The sequence below is a fragment of the Herpailurus yagouaroundi genome, unplaced genomic scaffold, assembly GCF_014898765.1.
Source record: "Herpailurus yagouaroundi ecotype Mexico unplaced genomic scaffold, PumYag 202, whole genome shotgun sequence".
Classification (NCBI taxonomy): domain Eukaryota; kingdom Metazoa; phylum Chordata; class Mammalia; order Carnivora; family Felidae; genus Herpailurus; species Herpailurus yagouaroundi.
This window is the reverse complement of record NW_024412433.1, coordinates 2,104,331-2,118,039: the sequence shown is the minus strand read 5'-3', so window position 1 is coordinate 2,118,039 and position 13,709 is coordinate 2,104,331. Positions and strand designations below refer to the sequence as shown.

Below are 13,709 nucleotides of genomic sequence, written 5' to 3'. Positions count from 1 at the left end.
GGACCAGCCCCGGGGAGCCCCCTTCCTCGGGCCCTGAGAACCTACCACTGACAGGCCGCTACCTACAGCCTTGCCTCTCAAAGGAGGCCCTGTGCTTGCCGCAAACACGGCTCCCTCCCGCCTCGCCCCCAAGCCACTTCTGAGCAGCGCCTCTCTCGGGGTGCTGATTTCGGGCATGTGGATGGGCACCCACAGGAAGCGGGAGCATACACTCCGGGCTGGGGTGTGCCCTTGCAGAGGGGCGCACCCTCGTGAAGCGGGATGTGCCTGGGGTCGGGGTGGGCCCTCTGGAAGCGAGGTGCACCCTTGCAGTGGGGGGCGCGGCCCGGAAGAGGGGAGCAGCGCCCGCAGGAAGGAGGGCGCCCCTCAGGCCCGGGCTCTGCCGGGGGCGTACTTCTGCGTGTCCACCGCTAGGTGGGGGCCGAGAGCAACGCTCACCAGGAAAGTGGAAAGGAGCGGTCGCCCTCCTCTCTCCCCCTCCCACCCGTAGGACCCCTGCCCCGTGGCCCAGACACCGTGATGGGCGGTGAGCAGCTCACAACCGTGTGATTCACCATGGACGGGGCAGGATCGGGGAACCTCAACTCAAAACTCCTGAAAACACCCGGTGCGACGTCAGACAGGACTTCCCTGACCGTACCCAGGCCGGTGGACGCCACTTTCCGTGGCTGAGGCCCGGAGCAGACAAGGGGTGCGGGGGCGTGCTTAGAGACCCCTGCCAGGGCACTGGCTGTGGCTCTTGGACGGCTGGCGCCCCGGGGACAAGGTGCCGTGCAGAGACGCGGGGCCTCGGAGGAGGTCTCGGAAAGGCTCGCAGCGGCTCGCGGAGAAGGCGGTGGCCGGGCTTCCACGACTCACGGGACGTACCTGTGACATCCAATGGACGCTTCTTTAGAGCGGTAACCACGGGCCCGTCTTTTCTGCGTAGCAGCGGGCTGCTCCGTCTTTCGGCCACCTTCTGCTTTAGCCTGGACCGCAATTTCAAATTGGGTTCAGAGGCTGCACAAAAAGGAGACGTCGTTATAGTCAGACACTCACGACGGGGACCAAGTTTATCTCACTGGCAGCTAAAAAAACCATGCACATCAGGCCAATATCCACTCAACCCTGCTGTGTTGTTGCAGGGCAGAGCGAAGGCAGCGTTCCTGAGGCCTACGCAGCATCTTTTCAGTCCCACAAGATGCACAAAGGCCGTCGGACGCCTTCGGCTCCGTTTCTTCGGACAGGGTTACCTATCTGTGCTGGTCGTTTCGGGGCGTCGGCCCACAAATGTTGTTACGGCTTCTATAGTCTCCACTTCCTCATTCACCTGCGTATCAGAAATTCCTCCCACGTCTAACCACCTGGAAACAAGCTGCTTGCTGGGGCTCCCGGCGACCTCTGCCAGTGGCCGCCGTGGGGTCCTAAGGCCAACCAGTCCTCCACACCTGCATGTAGGTGACCGAGCCCACCTCCCTCAGAGTCCACCTGAACGGGGGACACAGGTGTTTCGGCTTGGTCTGGTTTGTTAACGGCCCTGTGCTGTGCAGACCTGCAAATCTGAGCCCACAGTGGTTCCCAAGCCTCTGCACCCGGAGCCCAGACCACCCCGCGTACCAATCGAGCTGCACCTCTGGGGAAGTGGGGGGCACCCCAGTGCGAGCTGCCTGGGCAGTGCCTTACTGCACCCAGAGGTGCCCCGTCCGGACACCTGGGCAGGAATCTCCAACTCCACGAGGCCACCAGCTTTCAGGGCCAGGACAGGGGTAAGAGCACCACTGGGAGACGTTGGCTTTCTGGGGTTTTACTTGACTGCTTTCAAGTTCCTGCGACTTGTGCGTTTGCAAATTAGCTCGTTTTTACCTTTTTGTTTGTTTGTTTTTAATCAGCGCCCCTGCTGTTTTTAATCTTTCTGGAACAGGAAGTTCACTGCTCTCCAGAGTGCCACGCAATGCAGTCGAATTTCCCTCTGGAATCAGAACTAAGACGACTGGGTTTTAAGAAGCAGGCCACGCGTGCATCTCAGGGGCCCCGTGACTCCGACCCTTGGGGAGCGTGGGGGGCGGGGCAGTGGCCTGGGGACCCCACTCCCCGAAGGAGGCCAGGTCGGTGGGTCCTGGAGGGCGGAGGGCGTGGCCGGGCACCTGAGTGCTGCCTCCCGGAGGAATCGAAGGTGTGTTTGAAGAAGCCGCCAGATTGCTCCCGATGGCCCCCCTGCTCTGGAGGGTGTGAGGCAGGGACGGGGCCCTTTCCCCTTTGCGGTGTCTGGGCTTAGAGCGGGTGCCCGACCACTTGTAGGACTTCCGCGGCCAAGAAAAGTGGGAGGGGTTCATCTCCACAGGCGGAGGATCCACGTTCATTGCTTTCACACTTGTTTTGCGGGCAACGCAGACTCCTGTGTTCCACTCACTTCTGGGTTTGCGCGGGGTTTCTCGGCCTTACTTAACGTGAGAGAAAGGCCACGACCCCGTGTGGCTAACCGGCAAGAAAAGAGCAGCTCTTCCAATGCCACCAAGGTCTCTGCTAGAAGGACACCAACGGTCCTCTCAACAACCTTCTGTCCGAGGAGGGGTCGGCAGCTGCCCCCGAGACTGCAGGACAGCGCGGCCCTCGGCGGGGAGCGCCTGGGGACATGGGGTGCGGGGGTGGGGGCGGCAGGGTCACCACGCTCCCGACACCTGGTCGAGCGACGGCACCGGCCGGGACCATCCTCCCCGAGGACCCCAGGTTCCCTGTGACCTGCAGCCTGTGCCGGGCAGGCCCCAAGCCCATTCCCACCGCACGCGGCTGCTGGCCCCCCTGTCCGGACCGTGGGACGGCCGCACTCCCCTCACGGTGGCCCCTGAAAGGGTTCTGCTCATCTGTCTCTTTGCTGGTCTCCCCCTTGCCCGTGCTTGAACATGAAATTCAGGCCGGTCTGAAGGACTTGCCCCGCCTCCTGGGAGCTGAGCACACTCCCCCCGCCCGCCCCTCCGCGGGCCCCCATCTCATGTGCGGTGCCCAGTGCAGAACGGAAACGAGGGACACTGTGTTCAAGATGTCAAACGTCTCATTTAAGATGAAAGCAGGGCATTAAACTGAGCGGGGTGTGCCCCGCCCGCAGCCCAGTTTAAGGCACCAGAAGGGCTCCACACACCGGTCTGGGCCCTTCCCTGTCCCTCTGGGGCGCCCGGGACCGCCTCCCCATGGAACCCCCAGGTGCAGGACCAGGGGCTGAGCAGCAGGCTGGGGACCAGGCGGGAAAGGAGGCAGTCACCTCTCAGTGTAGGTTCTGGGCCGGCCTCCCCCCCGACCTGCCCCCGGACCTTGGCCGGGCTGCAAAGGGCTCTGAGGTGCAGCAAAGGCCCTCCTGCCCTTCCTTTGCTCTGGAGAAGGCACGTTCTCCGGCAGCCGCGGGTCCAGGCGTTGCGTGAGCTCGAACGAATCGTGCAGACCCCACAGAGGAGACACGGTGACCCCCACTCCAGCCGTTCCTAAGCCTATTTCCTGAGATTTGCCGAAAGCGTGTAACCCAGGCCGCTCTGCACGGCAGGCCATCGGCGAGACAGCGGACCCTGGAGACCGCACCCGCCACGTGCAGGGTTGCGCGACCCCCACAGGCCCCAACGAGCAGCTCCTGCCGGCCTCTGAGGTCCTCAGGACGCATGCCAGCTCCCAACGGGGCTGGGAGGAGTAAGGATACGCCTGGATGTGTTCCTTCGAACAGAGCCGCGGCAGACCGAGAGCCAGAGCCTGAGGGAGGTGTTTGGGAGACGTGGATCACAGCCGTGTGCTGACGAAACAGAGGACGCTGACCGGATCCACGGACACGGTGCCTGCTCTGCCAGGGGCACGTGGGGAGCCGGGAGGTTTCTCCTCAAAGGCGATCAGGTAAATGACAGGTTAAGTCAAACTAAGCTATCCTCATCTTGCCTTAAAGTTCGACCCCCTCCCCAGCACTCGCCCCCCCTTGGGCAGGAAGTGCCTTTGGCCGAGACGAAGAGTGCGCTCGACAAACCCTAACCCACACCCAGTTTATGAACGTCGCGCTCTCCCTGAGGGTCGGTCACAGCGTAAACCGCTTTCAGGGTGGGAACATTTTACTGTTTAACAGCCAGGTGGGCACAGGGGCCGTACGTGCCCGTGGCGCGTGCACAGAGGAGGGTCCTTCTGGAAGCAGTCACTGGTGTGTGGGCCTGCCCCCACACCCGGCAAGGAGAGCAGGGCCTGAGCCACCGAGGATGCCCACGACGCCGTCTCGGCCGGGCACGCGGACGGAGCGTGTGCCTCCAGCTGCCCCTTCCTGAGACCCAGGACAAGGCACAGGACAGAAGTGCAAGTGTGGGAAGAAGGCATCTGGAGGAAAAGGTGAGAAATTTGGAAAACGGGCGTGCAAAGGTCCGACATCGGATTGACAAAGAGCCAAGACAGGGCAGAGCGGGGAAGGTTGCTAACAAGGTGACTGAAGGGACACTGTGCTCCATCTGAAGAAGGCCTGCTGCCCAGGAGGCCTCACAGCAGCCCTCGCCAGGCAGGCCCTGCAGGGTTCTGGAGCTCCGGGCACCAGGGGTGGGCCTCGTCAGCGGTGCTGGATTCCCCAACGGTCACTCGGACGCAAGACGAAGACGCGAAAGTCCTGCAGGAAAGTGGCTTCTGCATCCGACCACGTCATCAGTCAGATGTGAGCCAGTGGGGACACCCACCAGCATGCCAGGACTCACGTTCGCATCCGGCGCAAGCTCCTGTGCCCGTGCGAGGTGAAGGAGGGGCCGCGCAGGAGCCCCTGGGGTCCTGGGAAAGGGGCGGAGCATCCCCAGGGGGGTGAGGGGCCGGGAGCATGTCCCCCAGGCCCCAGGGGGGCCTTTGGGCCACGTGCTATGCAGGGGCTCCTCCATGTGGATTAATAACAGGCACACAGAAAACGAAGCAACTTCAGGACAAACAAGTTGTGTAAATAGAGAAATGCAGGCAGGGCCACTTCATGTTGGTGTATACTTTCTGTAAGTCACCTGTCACAGGGCAGGGAGGGGCATGTGTTCCCGTCCTGAGTCTAGTGGGGCTCTCTGATTGACGTGCATTTATCTACTTTGAAAACAACAAAGAAAAAACCCCCCAAATACAACTGGAATATAACTTTTGTAGCACATGTATCTGACGTAGGATTGGTATTAACATATCAAGAGTTCCTACAAAGTCCCAAGAAGACACCCAAAGGAAAATGGATGAGAGATCAGCCATTGGACTTCCATCCACTGAACACCTAGGAACCCTGCCCGTTGTCTAGCGTGGTTCTAGACATTGTGCCCAAGGGACGGACAAGAAAGCCCCGGCCTGGCCGGCAGGCACTCTGAGCTCTGCACAGCTCGCCGGCTACATGACACGGCCACCCAGGGCCCCACTGCAAGTAGCTCACATTCTACGAGGAAGGATGGAAAATAAGCACAAAGATGCTCCAGCTTTACTAGCTGTGACGGAACCGCTCCTGGAAACGTCGAAGGAAGCAGGGTGCACTCATCCGTCGCGTGGGCCAGGACGCACACGGTAGCGCCTGCTTGACGAAATGGGGACAAACGGGCGGCAATGTGGTGTGATCCGCCCCGTCGCTCAGAGCGCGCAGCCCTTCAGGCGCGCAGCCCTATCCTTAGGGACCCATCCCACAGAGACACCAGCACAAGCGAGCAAAGGTACCCACATTTGTTGGCCAAGTTACGCTACAAAAGAGTTGCAATTTATACCCACACGTGAGAATAACACAGAAACAGGTATCGATCTTTCTACCCCGAAATGGAATCGTGTGAACAACACATACTGCCTGAAAGATAAAAACACAGGACAAGATGCAAAGCAAGCGTTTTTCTTAACAAAAAGACGGGCCTGCGTGTTCACGGCGCACACGGACAACACTGCCACACGCGGGGACGGAAGGTCTCTGGACAGACAGATACCAAGCTAATAGCAGCAGCAGCCTCTGGGAAGTGAGCTTCAGGATGTGTGTGTAATGTGTGTTTTAATCTGTTACAGGCACACATTCTGTGATCTTTTAATAAAGAAAAGAAGCACCACACGCTGCTTGAAGGTGTCATGTCCCCCAGCTGATTTCCGTTGGCCACCGGGAGCAGTGTGGACGTGCCACCGAACGGTGGGATGTGGCTCTCGGAGAGACCGGTCCGAGATCCCAGCTGGTGCTCTGCATATCAGAGGGCCAAGGGTGATGGTCGGCAAGGTCGAAAGGCTGGAGCACAGAACACGTGAGCCAACTTCCTTGCACAGAAGCTGCCTGGCATTTAACCACACCCACCCTCTCTCTCCTTTGGAAACACAATAAAGCCTTTTGAAGAGCTCTCTGAACACTCACACCCGGTTTTTAAAGAGCACACAGCCCCTGAGTGCCGAGGGAGGCTGCCCACCTGGCAGCTGGTGCTCGGCGGGGCCAGCACTGCCCAGGCCGCGGTGGCCTCCCACACCCTGCTCGGAGACCGCTCGGAGAGGTCGGAGGCCAGCGGCCCCAGCCCCGAGCAGGAGCTCGAGGGCCATTTATCACAGGCGACCGGCCGTAGCGCGTGGGCATCGTCCCCTCCTGTCCCTGCTACCGACCCGCACAGGGGTTTCTGCGAAGCGGCTCAGAACAAGGTACCGACGGCACGCGGCGCGGGAAGCAGCCCTTCCCGAACCGCAGAGCCGAGCGTCGTGTATGAAACGCGCCCATTCCGTGTCCTGGTAACTTCAGCCTACTTCTCACACGGACACGGAACCAAATGCCACGAACGTCATTCGGTTCGCCAGGACACGGGAAAATTCGCTGGCTTGTTGGTATGTTTCATGGCTGCGGAGGGCACAGAGAACCCACCTGGCTCTGCACAGGCCACGGAAGGCTCTGGCAGATCTCTGTAAGGCGGCGGGGACATGCTGGGCTGCGGGCTCGGAACGGGACCCTGGTGCCCAGAGGCCAGCGTGACCGTGTCAGAAGGGGCCTGAATCCATCTGCTTTGTGTTTGGGGTACAAGCCTTGCCCTTCACGTGCCTGGGCCCCCTCCCTGGCCTGGCCCTTGTGCTGAGGGGGTCCTGCTCCCCGCCCACCACAGCAGCTCGAACCCCAGCACCCTGGATGCACGAGGCAAATGCTCACCGAGTCACCGCCCTGCAGAAATCGGGGGGCAGAGCGGATGTCGCCCTGGTGCAGGCACAGGGCGCTGCTGGTCAAGCACAGGAAATTGAGTCTGGATCCCAACTCACTGCGGTGTGACTGGGCAAGGCAATCAGCCTCAGAATCCGCCCCCAGGGGTCACCGCCAGCCTTGGGGAGCCGCTTGAGGACACGCAGGCTCTCCACAGACAGGGACTGCATCCCCTGGGTGTCAGGGCACCTCAGGAGGCACCAGGGGAGCACCAAGTGACTGGGTGCGGTCCTGGGGCGATGCACCAGGACCCTCATGATGCTCATGTGACAGCAGCACAGGGTGTGTGAGGACGGGCACTGCCTGGGCGGGAGGGGGAGGGGAGCCGGTGCCGGGCCCACCTCGCCCCCTGCTGGGTGGGTGACCCAGCGGAACTGTGCACTCCTGCCCGGGGCTGGACCCACCAGGCGCCACCTTCTTCCCTCTGCTCTGGAGAGCAGACCCACCCGTTATGACCCAGCCTCTGGGAAGTGAGTAAGGAAGCTGGATCTGAACCCAGGCCACGGCCCCCGAGCCAGGGCGAAGTCACCCCCTGAACGCGCAGGGGCGTGGGTGAGTCGGTGCGCTCAAAGTCCCATTTTTGTAGTCTTTCCTCTTACCGACTCTTACAGAAACGCAGCTATAAATTATTTAGAATTACTGACATCGAGTGTTGGAAAGACACTTTTAGAATGATACAGGACACCTAACTACACTCTATTCCCTTAAGTGGCTTAAATGTTTCCACTGAAATCTTTATATTATTAATATTATTAATGTGCTGGTGACGCCCTTTTAAAAAATGGATCCCGCAATCAAATCTTAATTAAGTTCTTCTGGAACGCCGCGTGCTCAGCGGCACCTCCCCAACTGTGACCAGGACAGTCTTCGTTTCTCAGCGGAACAGGACCTGGGGCGGGGATGGGGGGGTTGCTGTGGCACAAGGTCCGGGCAAGCAGGTGTTGGAGGCCCTGTTTCCAGACCCCAGAGAAGCCCAAGGCAGCATGGGAGCCAGCAGGCACAAACACTGGAGGTCATGGGGCCTGTGAGGCAAAGGTCGCGGGCCACACAGCTCTGGGGAACGGCAGCGGGTCAGCAGTGGAGTTCACTGTCCCGCCTCCGGAGTCTTCCGGGACCCTGGCTATAAGAGGTCACCGCCGGGTTCTGTGTCCTGTGACAGGGGCCCGTCTCCGGGTGGTGCCGGCCTCGTTCGGCTGGGAGACGGAAAGAACCGGGGCAAACGTCCCCTGACGGGCACCCCCACTTCTGCTCAGAGTGGGGCATGTGGGCTCAGGCCAGGGAGCTGCGTGAGCGCCACCAGAGGCAGGTGACGTTCTCTGTCCTTTCCTGGGACATCAGGGGGACGAGGCGAGGTGAGGCCCCTGGGCCAGAGGTGGGTGGCTCTGCTTGGCGGCCAGGTCCCCGGACTTCTGCTTCCGCGGTCGGGACCTTGGGGGCCACGCTCGCCACACCCGGGGCAGGAGGAAGCTCTGCCTGCTCAGTGTATCCACGGCGGGGAAGATATGGGGGTGCAGGGCCCCATGTCACTGATGGGAAACTGAGGCCAAGGGGACCTAAGGAATCCATCAGAGGGCACACAGAGCTTCAAAGCCAGTGAAAAGATCCAACCCGAGCTGCTGGACGGGGGAGCCCACAACCTGCCCACGCACTTCGGGTGAGGGGAGCTTCCGGCGGCTCACTCTTTCCGGGCCCCGAGCACCTGGGGCAGGCCCGGTCTCGGCCCCTCTCCCGGCACGGTGCCCGCTGCTGCCCGTGACCTCCTGCTCTGCGGATGTGAGTGTGGTTAAACACAGCACCAGGTTCCAGAAGGAGGCCTGGGGGGCCAGCCCGGGAGAACTGGCCACCACGCGCTTCTGGAGAGCACGTGGGTTCTCTCTAGGCGAACCCACAACCGTTCTCAGCGGACGAGTGAGAGCCACGTACCCCAAACTGAGGAGAAGAGGACCACAGTGGCACCTTCCTTTCGCCAAGAAAGGAAGCCCTGCCCGTGCCTGCAGGGTCCTCGCCTCGGCTCGGCCAACCCCACCGAGGTGCCGGTCGGGGACTCTGGGCTCCAGCTCCAGGCCCGTGGCCTTCGTGGTGCGGTCCTTCCATCTCACACACCCGGACCGTCAGTCAAGCACTACTGAGGGGCCTCCCCACAATTTCTGGCTCTGGATTCAGGGTCTGCTCCCCGCGTGCCACACCGACTCCGCCGGGGCACAGCTCTGACTACCGAGAGGCCCCGAGTCTTCTGTCTTTAGGGTGGGGCGGCGGGGGAGCCGTCCAGCCCCGTCCCCCAAAGCCTCATCACTCACGTAAAGATGCTGATGTGACTGCCTCAAAGCGTATCTGTCAAAAGTCAACCCAGATCCTCCGGGTAAAAAAGATTGGTGTTTACAAAGAAAAAGCTGTGCCACAAGGGCCTCATTTCCACCAAGCAGGGCGCCCTGGAGTTTCCCACAATGCTCTGCACCCGCGGGCTCCACGCGCCGCGTCTGCGACCAGGGTAGCCCGTGGCCACAGCCGGCCCTCACCTCTCGAGGCAAAGCCTCTGGAAGGCACTCCTCTGGCCTTTGCCCTTCCGGCCACCCTCGTGCCCCAGCCACAGCCGCTCTGATCTTTCTTAAAAGCCACTGCCCGCTGAAACCATCACCGCTGGACAGAGTCCAAGAGAGCCTGAGTCTGAATGCCCTTCTTTGCTGGCGACAGAGCCGCACACACCCTGAGGCGTCGTGCTGACATGTCCTCGCGGGACACAATGAGGTCCTTTCTTGAATACATTTGCTCCTACCCTGGGGCCCCCGGCCGCCCCCGCTGCCCAGGCCCTGCCTAGAGCCGGCGCTGAGGGCCGAACGCTGGCTGCCTTGCTCCGGCAGGACCCTGGGCCCGTGGGCGGGAGCTGCCGTGTCCCGGGCCCACCAGGGGATGCTCCGAGCTGTGACAAAGTGCAGCACGCCATGAGCTAGGCTCTTGTTCACGAATGAGCTTGAGTGTCAAAGGGCAGCTGTACTTACGTGAGGTTCGCTGCTTTTGGTATGAACCGTCAGGAAGCGCTTAAGGATTATTTTAACACGATGCTCTAATAATAATTTCAAAAAACCCCAAATACTTAAAAATGAGCTGGGATTCCCTCCGAGTCCGCATCCCAGCCTGGCTCAGCGGCTGGGGATGTGGGAGGGGCCGGCTGGGAGCCCCGCCCTCAGGCAGCAGCAGACCCGGGCACTGACCTGTTTTTCTGAGCGGGAAATCGTCTTTGGTGTCGTACATTCCCAGGACCGGGTGGTTGTAGGAGGCCGACACCCCGCTCTGGGGCGGGGAGCTCTGGTCGAGGGAGCTGTGCTGTGTTTTCCTGCAGAGAAGAGGCAGAGACAGACGGCCGAGTTAGCCAGGGTGTCACATCAGCCCCGGATCAGCTGTGGCCGCGCATGGAGACCGGCCTCCTGGCGGGGGCCAGACCAAACTCGGGAACCCAGGCCGAGCACGACCTCCGCTGCCGGACCCTGGTGCAGGAGGGGCGAGGGCCCGTGCAACCCCCCACCGTCACCCCGTTCCCGCCTGGGGGCTCCCTGCACTGACTGCTCTCTGGCCACCCACCGGGTCACCGCCAGACGCACAGGGCCTGTCCTTGGGGCAGACGGGTGGGGTGGGGGTTGCATGTGCACAGAACCAAAGGCGGTCAGAGGTGACTGAGATCTGGGGGTGTGTCTGGAGCTGGTGATGATGAGGTCTGGGGTCCCCAAAGGGACGTCCTTTCAGCAGAAAACACCGTCATCTGCACCTCGAGAGGAACCAAAGCCACCCAGTCGGCCCCCTTCTCTGAGGACGACGGGTCTGGACTAGGGCACCCTGTGCCTGGAAGCTGGTCTGTGCAGTTTCCTGCCCCTAGCGACCAGCCAGGCATGACTCAATCCTCAACACGGGGAGACAGGGTCGGGCTCCGGGAGGAGGTGCAGGGGGGCGGGAGCAGGGGTCGGGGCTGGGGAAGCGGTGCCACTGGCCCTCGGCCAGACCATCGGCCAGACCATCGGCCAACTGGGGCCTCGGTGGGACGGCCGGCTGGGCCCTGCTGGAAGCATCCACGCAAGGCGTGATGAATCCCGTTGTGTCTTTCAACTGCGTGATCTACTTAATGACCTGAAACGATTTGCCAACTTACTTACTTGGCATTTGGTAGCCTGTTTATTTGGATCCACAGCACCGCGTACGCACACACCTGGCGTTGTCTGAATGGAGACTGTGGGCTCTTAAATGCCTACAGGTGGATGTTTAAACATCTGAGCGCAGACTGGTGCTGCTCACGGAGAATGTGCCGCTCGCAGAGACCCGCCCTGTGAGCGTGGCCCTGACACGTGGGCCGTGGGGCCCGGCCGGGCTACGTGGCAGCAAAGTGCTCAGAGAGCCCCGGACACGGCCCGCCGGGCGCCTGCCAGCAGCAGCGAGAGCGCGGCTCCTCCCTCAGGACGCGCTCGCGTTCCCGGGACAGGTGCACCCACACACCGGTACCGCGCGGGGGGTCGCCGCCTCGGGTGGGAAGGCTTCCCCTCGGGGGCCGTTCTCTCAGGGTCTCCCGAGAGGTCTGAGGGCAGCACTGTCTCTCTACGGATTCACATCCCCAGAGGGGATCCCCTCGGTCAGCTCCAAGTCGCTCGGGGCCAAGCCACGACGTGGGAGAGAACTCGCCTTTTCCTCCGTGAGAAACACGGGAGGACCTGTGTGTGCGTGAGGGGACGGGAGAGCGAAGTAATAGTTACTGACGGGGTATCGCATCGGTGGACGTTACTACAAATCCTATCTGGTGTCGCTAGAGACTTCAATTGTAGATCGTTTCCGATGAGGCCAGAAGCTGGAAACGCTACGCTTCAGACCTGGCAGGTTTTCTCTTCCGGTTTGCTGTCTCGAGACGCTGTCAGCATTAAACCTCCTGACCCCCGGTCCAGCCTTCGGAGGAGCCTCGACAGGAGGGTCCGGGCGCAGGCTGCCCCAGTGCCACCGCCGGTGCTGCCCCGTCTCGGGCCGGAGACTTCGAGGGAGTGACTCCCGGCAGCACAGCTCAGCTCCTCGCGCCTGCGGCCCTGGGGTGCCCGCCGCACAGGCCCCCGGGGCCCCTCCAGGGCAAACCCCCCCCCCCCACCCCGTCACACCCTCCTGGGGACTGGGCACGTGTGGTCGCTCCAGGCCCAGGTCCGGTCCCTGGCCGCACGGGCACGGCACACTGACGCGCTCTCACATTTGTGCTAATTGTTGTGGGTGGAGCGAAGCTAGGGTCAAAGTTCAGTTCCTTCTCCAGGAAGACCCAGTTTTCACCCTCACAACAGCAAGCGAACATGACAGTCACTCCACGATGTCGGCCTCGGGGTGACAAAGCAAGACAGAGGCCAAGTTCCGTGCAAACAGCGCTGTCCCCTGCCTGACTTCCCTGAGACCACGTTCTTCCGCACTCCAGCCTGTGTGCCCCAAATCCCTCCGAGGGACCTGAACCCAGAGCAAGCAAGCTTCGTCCAGTCGGGGCCCTACCTCGGGGAGCCCTGCTCAGGGAGCGGTCCCTGTCAACCCCTTCTGGGACCCTCACCTGCCCTCAACCCTGCGGCCCTTCCCTCAACTCCAAGCTCCCTCCTCATTGCTCTGTTTCTGTTCCTGCCGGGACCGCCCCCTTCCCTGCAGCCTCCAGGACGGGAGGTGACGTGCTCTCCCAGCCCACAGGCTCGGTCCTGTCACGTATGAACCCGTCACCGCGGCCTCCGCTCCTGCCAGTGGTCTCCCCACCCCAGGATCCCCCCGACTCACAGGGGAGCCTGGCACCGGCCACCCCAATCTTCCGCCGCGACCGCGGCCACCATCCGAGCACTCGGACGCGGTCAACCCACGACTCCTGCTTGCCACCACGTGACCTCCTCCAGGCTCACAGTCTTCTGGCCCCTCGCCAGCTGTACCTCCCCAGAACCTGGCGCTTCCCCGCCCGCCGACCACAGCTGCTAAACACTGCAGCCCCGCTATCTGAGCCTCCCTCCCGCCAGCAGGCCCAAGAGCCCCTGCCCTCTTGCCGCCTCCACAGGCCTGTGGTCCCGGGTTCCCCCAGCGCCTCCTGGTCTGAGGCCCCGGCCCCTGCCCCCGCTCCCCTTCCTGCCATCTTCAGCGCAAACCCCGCGGATACCGTCTCACCCGCTCCCCAAACCGCCTTCCGTGGGGCATCAGCCCATAGCCCCCAACCCCAGGGGAGGATGGAGCTTTCCCACAACAAGCACCCCAGCCAGACGTGGGCCCCCGGGGGCCGCTACAAGCGTTTCTAAGGAATCCTCCACGTGGTGGCTCTGGGGCTCACGGTGTCACCCGTGGCTCTTCGGGGACGCTGTTGCCTTTGCTCGTCCGTGTGAGTCGTGTCCCCGGCTGAGCAGCGTGCACGCCAGCCGCATGCTTCGATGAGTGCAGCTTAAGGGACCGAGCAGCGAGCGATGGCTGCACACAGAACGAGGGCGCCGTCTCTGCCTCGGAATCAAAGTACTTTCTGACTGGTCACTGGTGTCACCTGCCAGGTCCTCGGGATCATCTCAGCGGAATGTGGTGGGGTTTTTATTTAGTCCACACAGTTGTCCGCTGG

The 13,709-nt window shown here is 62.1% G+C and overlaps 1 protein-coding gene across 5 annotated transcripts in view; it reads right to left on the bottom strand.

The window, feature by feature from the left end:
* Nucleotides 1–13,709, bottom strand: part of HDAC4 (histone deacetylase 4) — a 255,760-nt gene that overhangs the window by 67,283 nt on the left and 174,768 nt on the right. For all 5 annotated transcript variants that reach the window (XM_040450477.1, XM_040450473.1, XM_040450474.1 and 2 more), the window contains 2 exons: nucleotides 10,342–10,463; nucleotides 868–999 (listed from right to left, as the gene is read on the bottom strand). In XM_040450477.1, coding sequence (XP_040306411.1) covers nucleotides 868–999; nucleotides 10,342–10,463 — 254 coding nt within the window. The remainder of the gene's footprint in view (nucleotides 1–867; nucleotides 1,000–10,341; nucleotides 10,464–13,709) is intronic.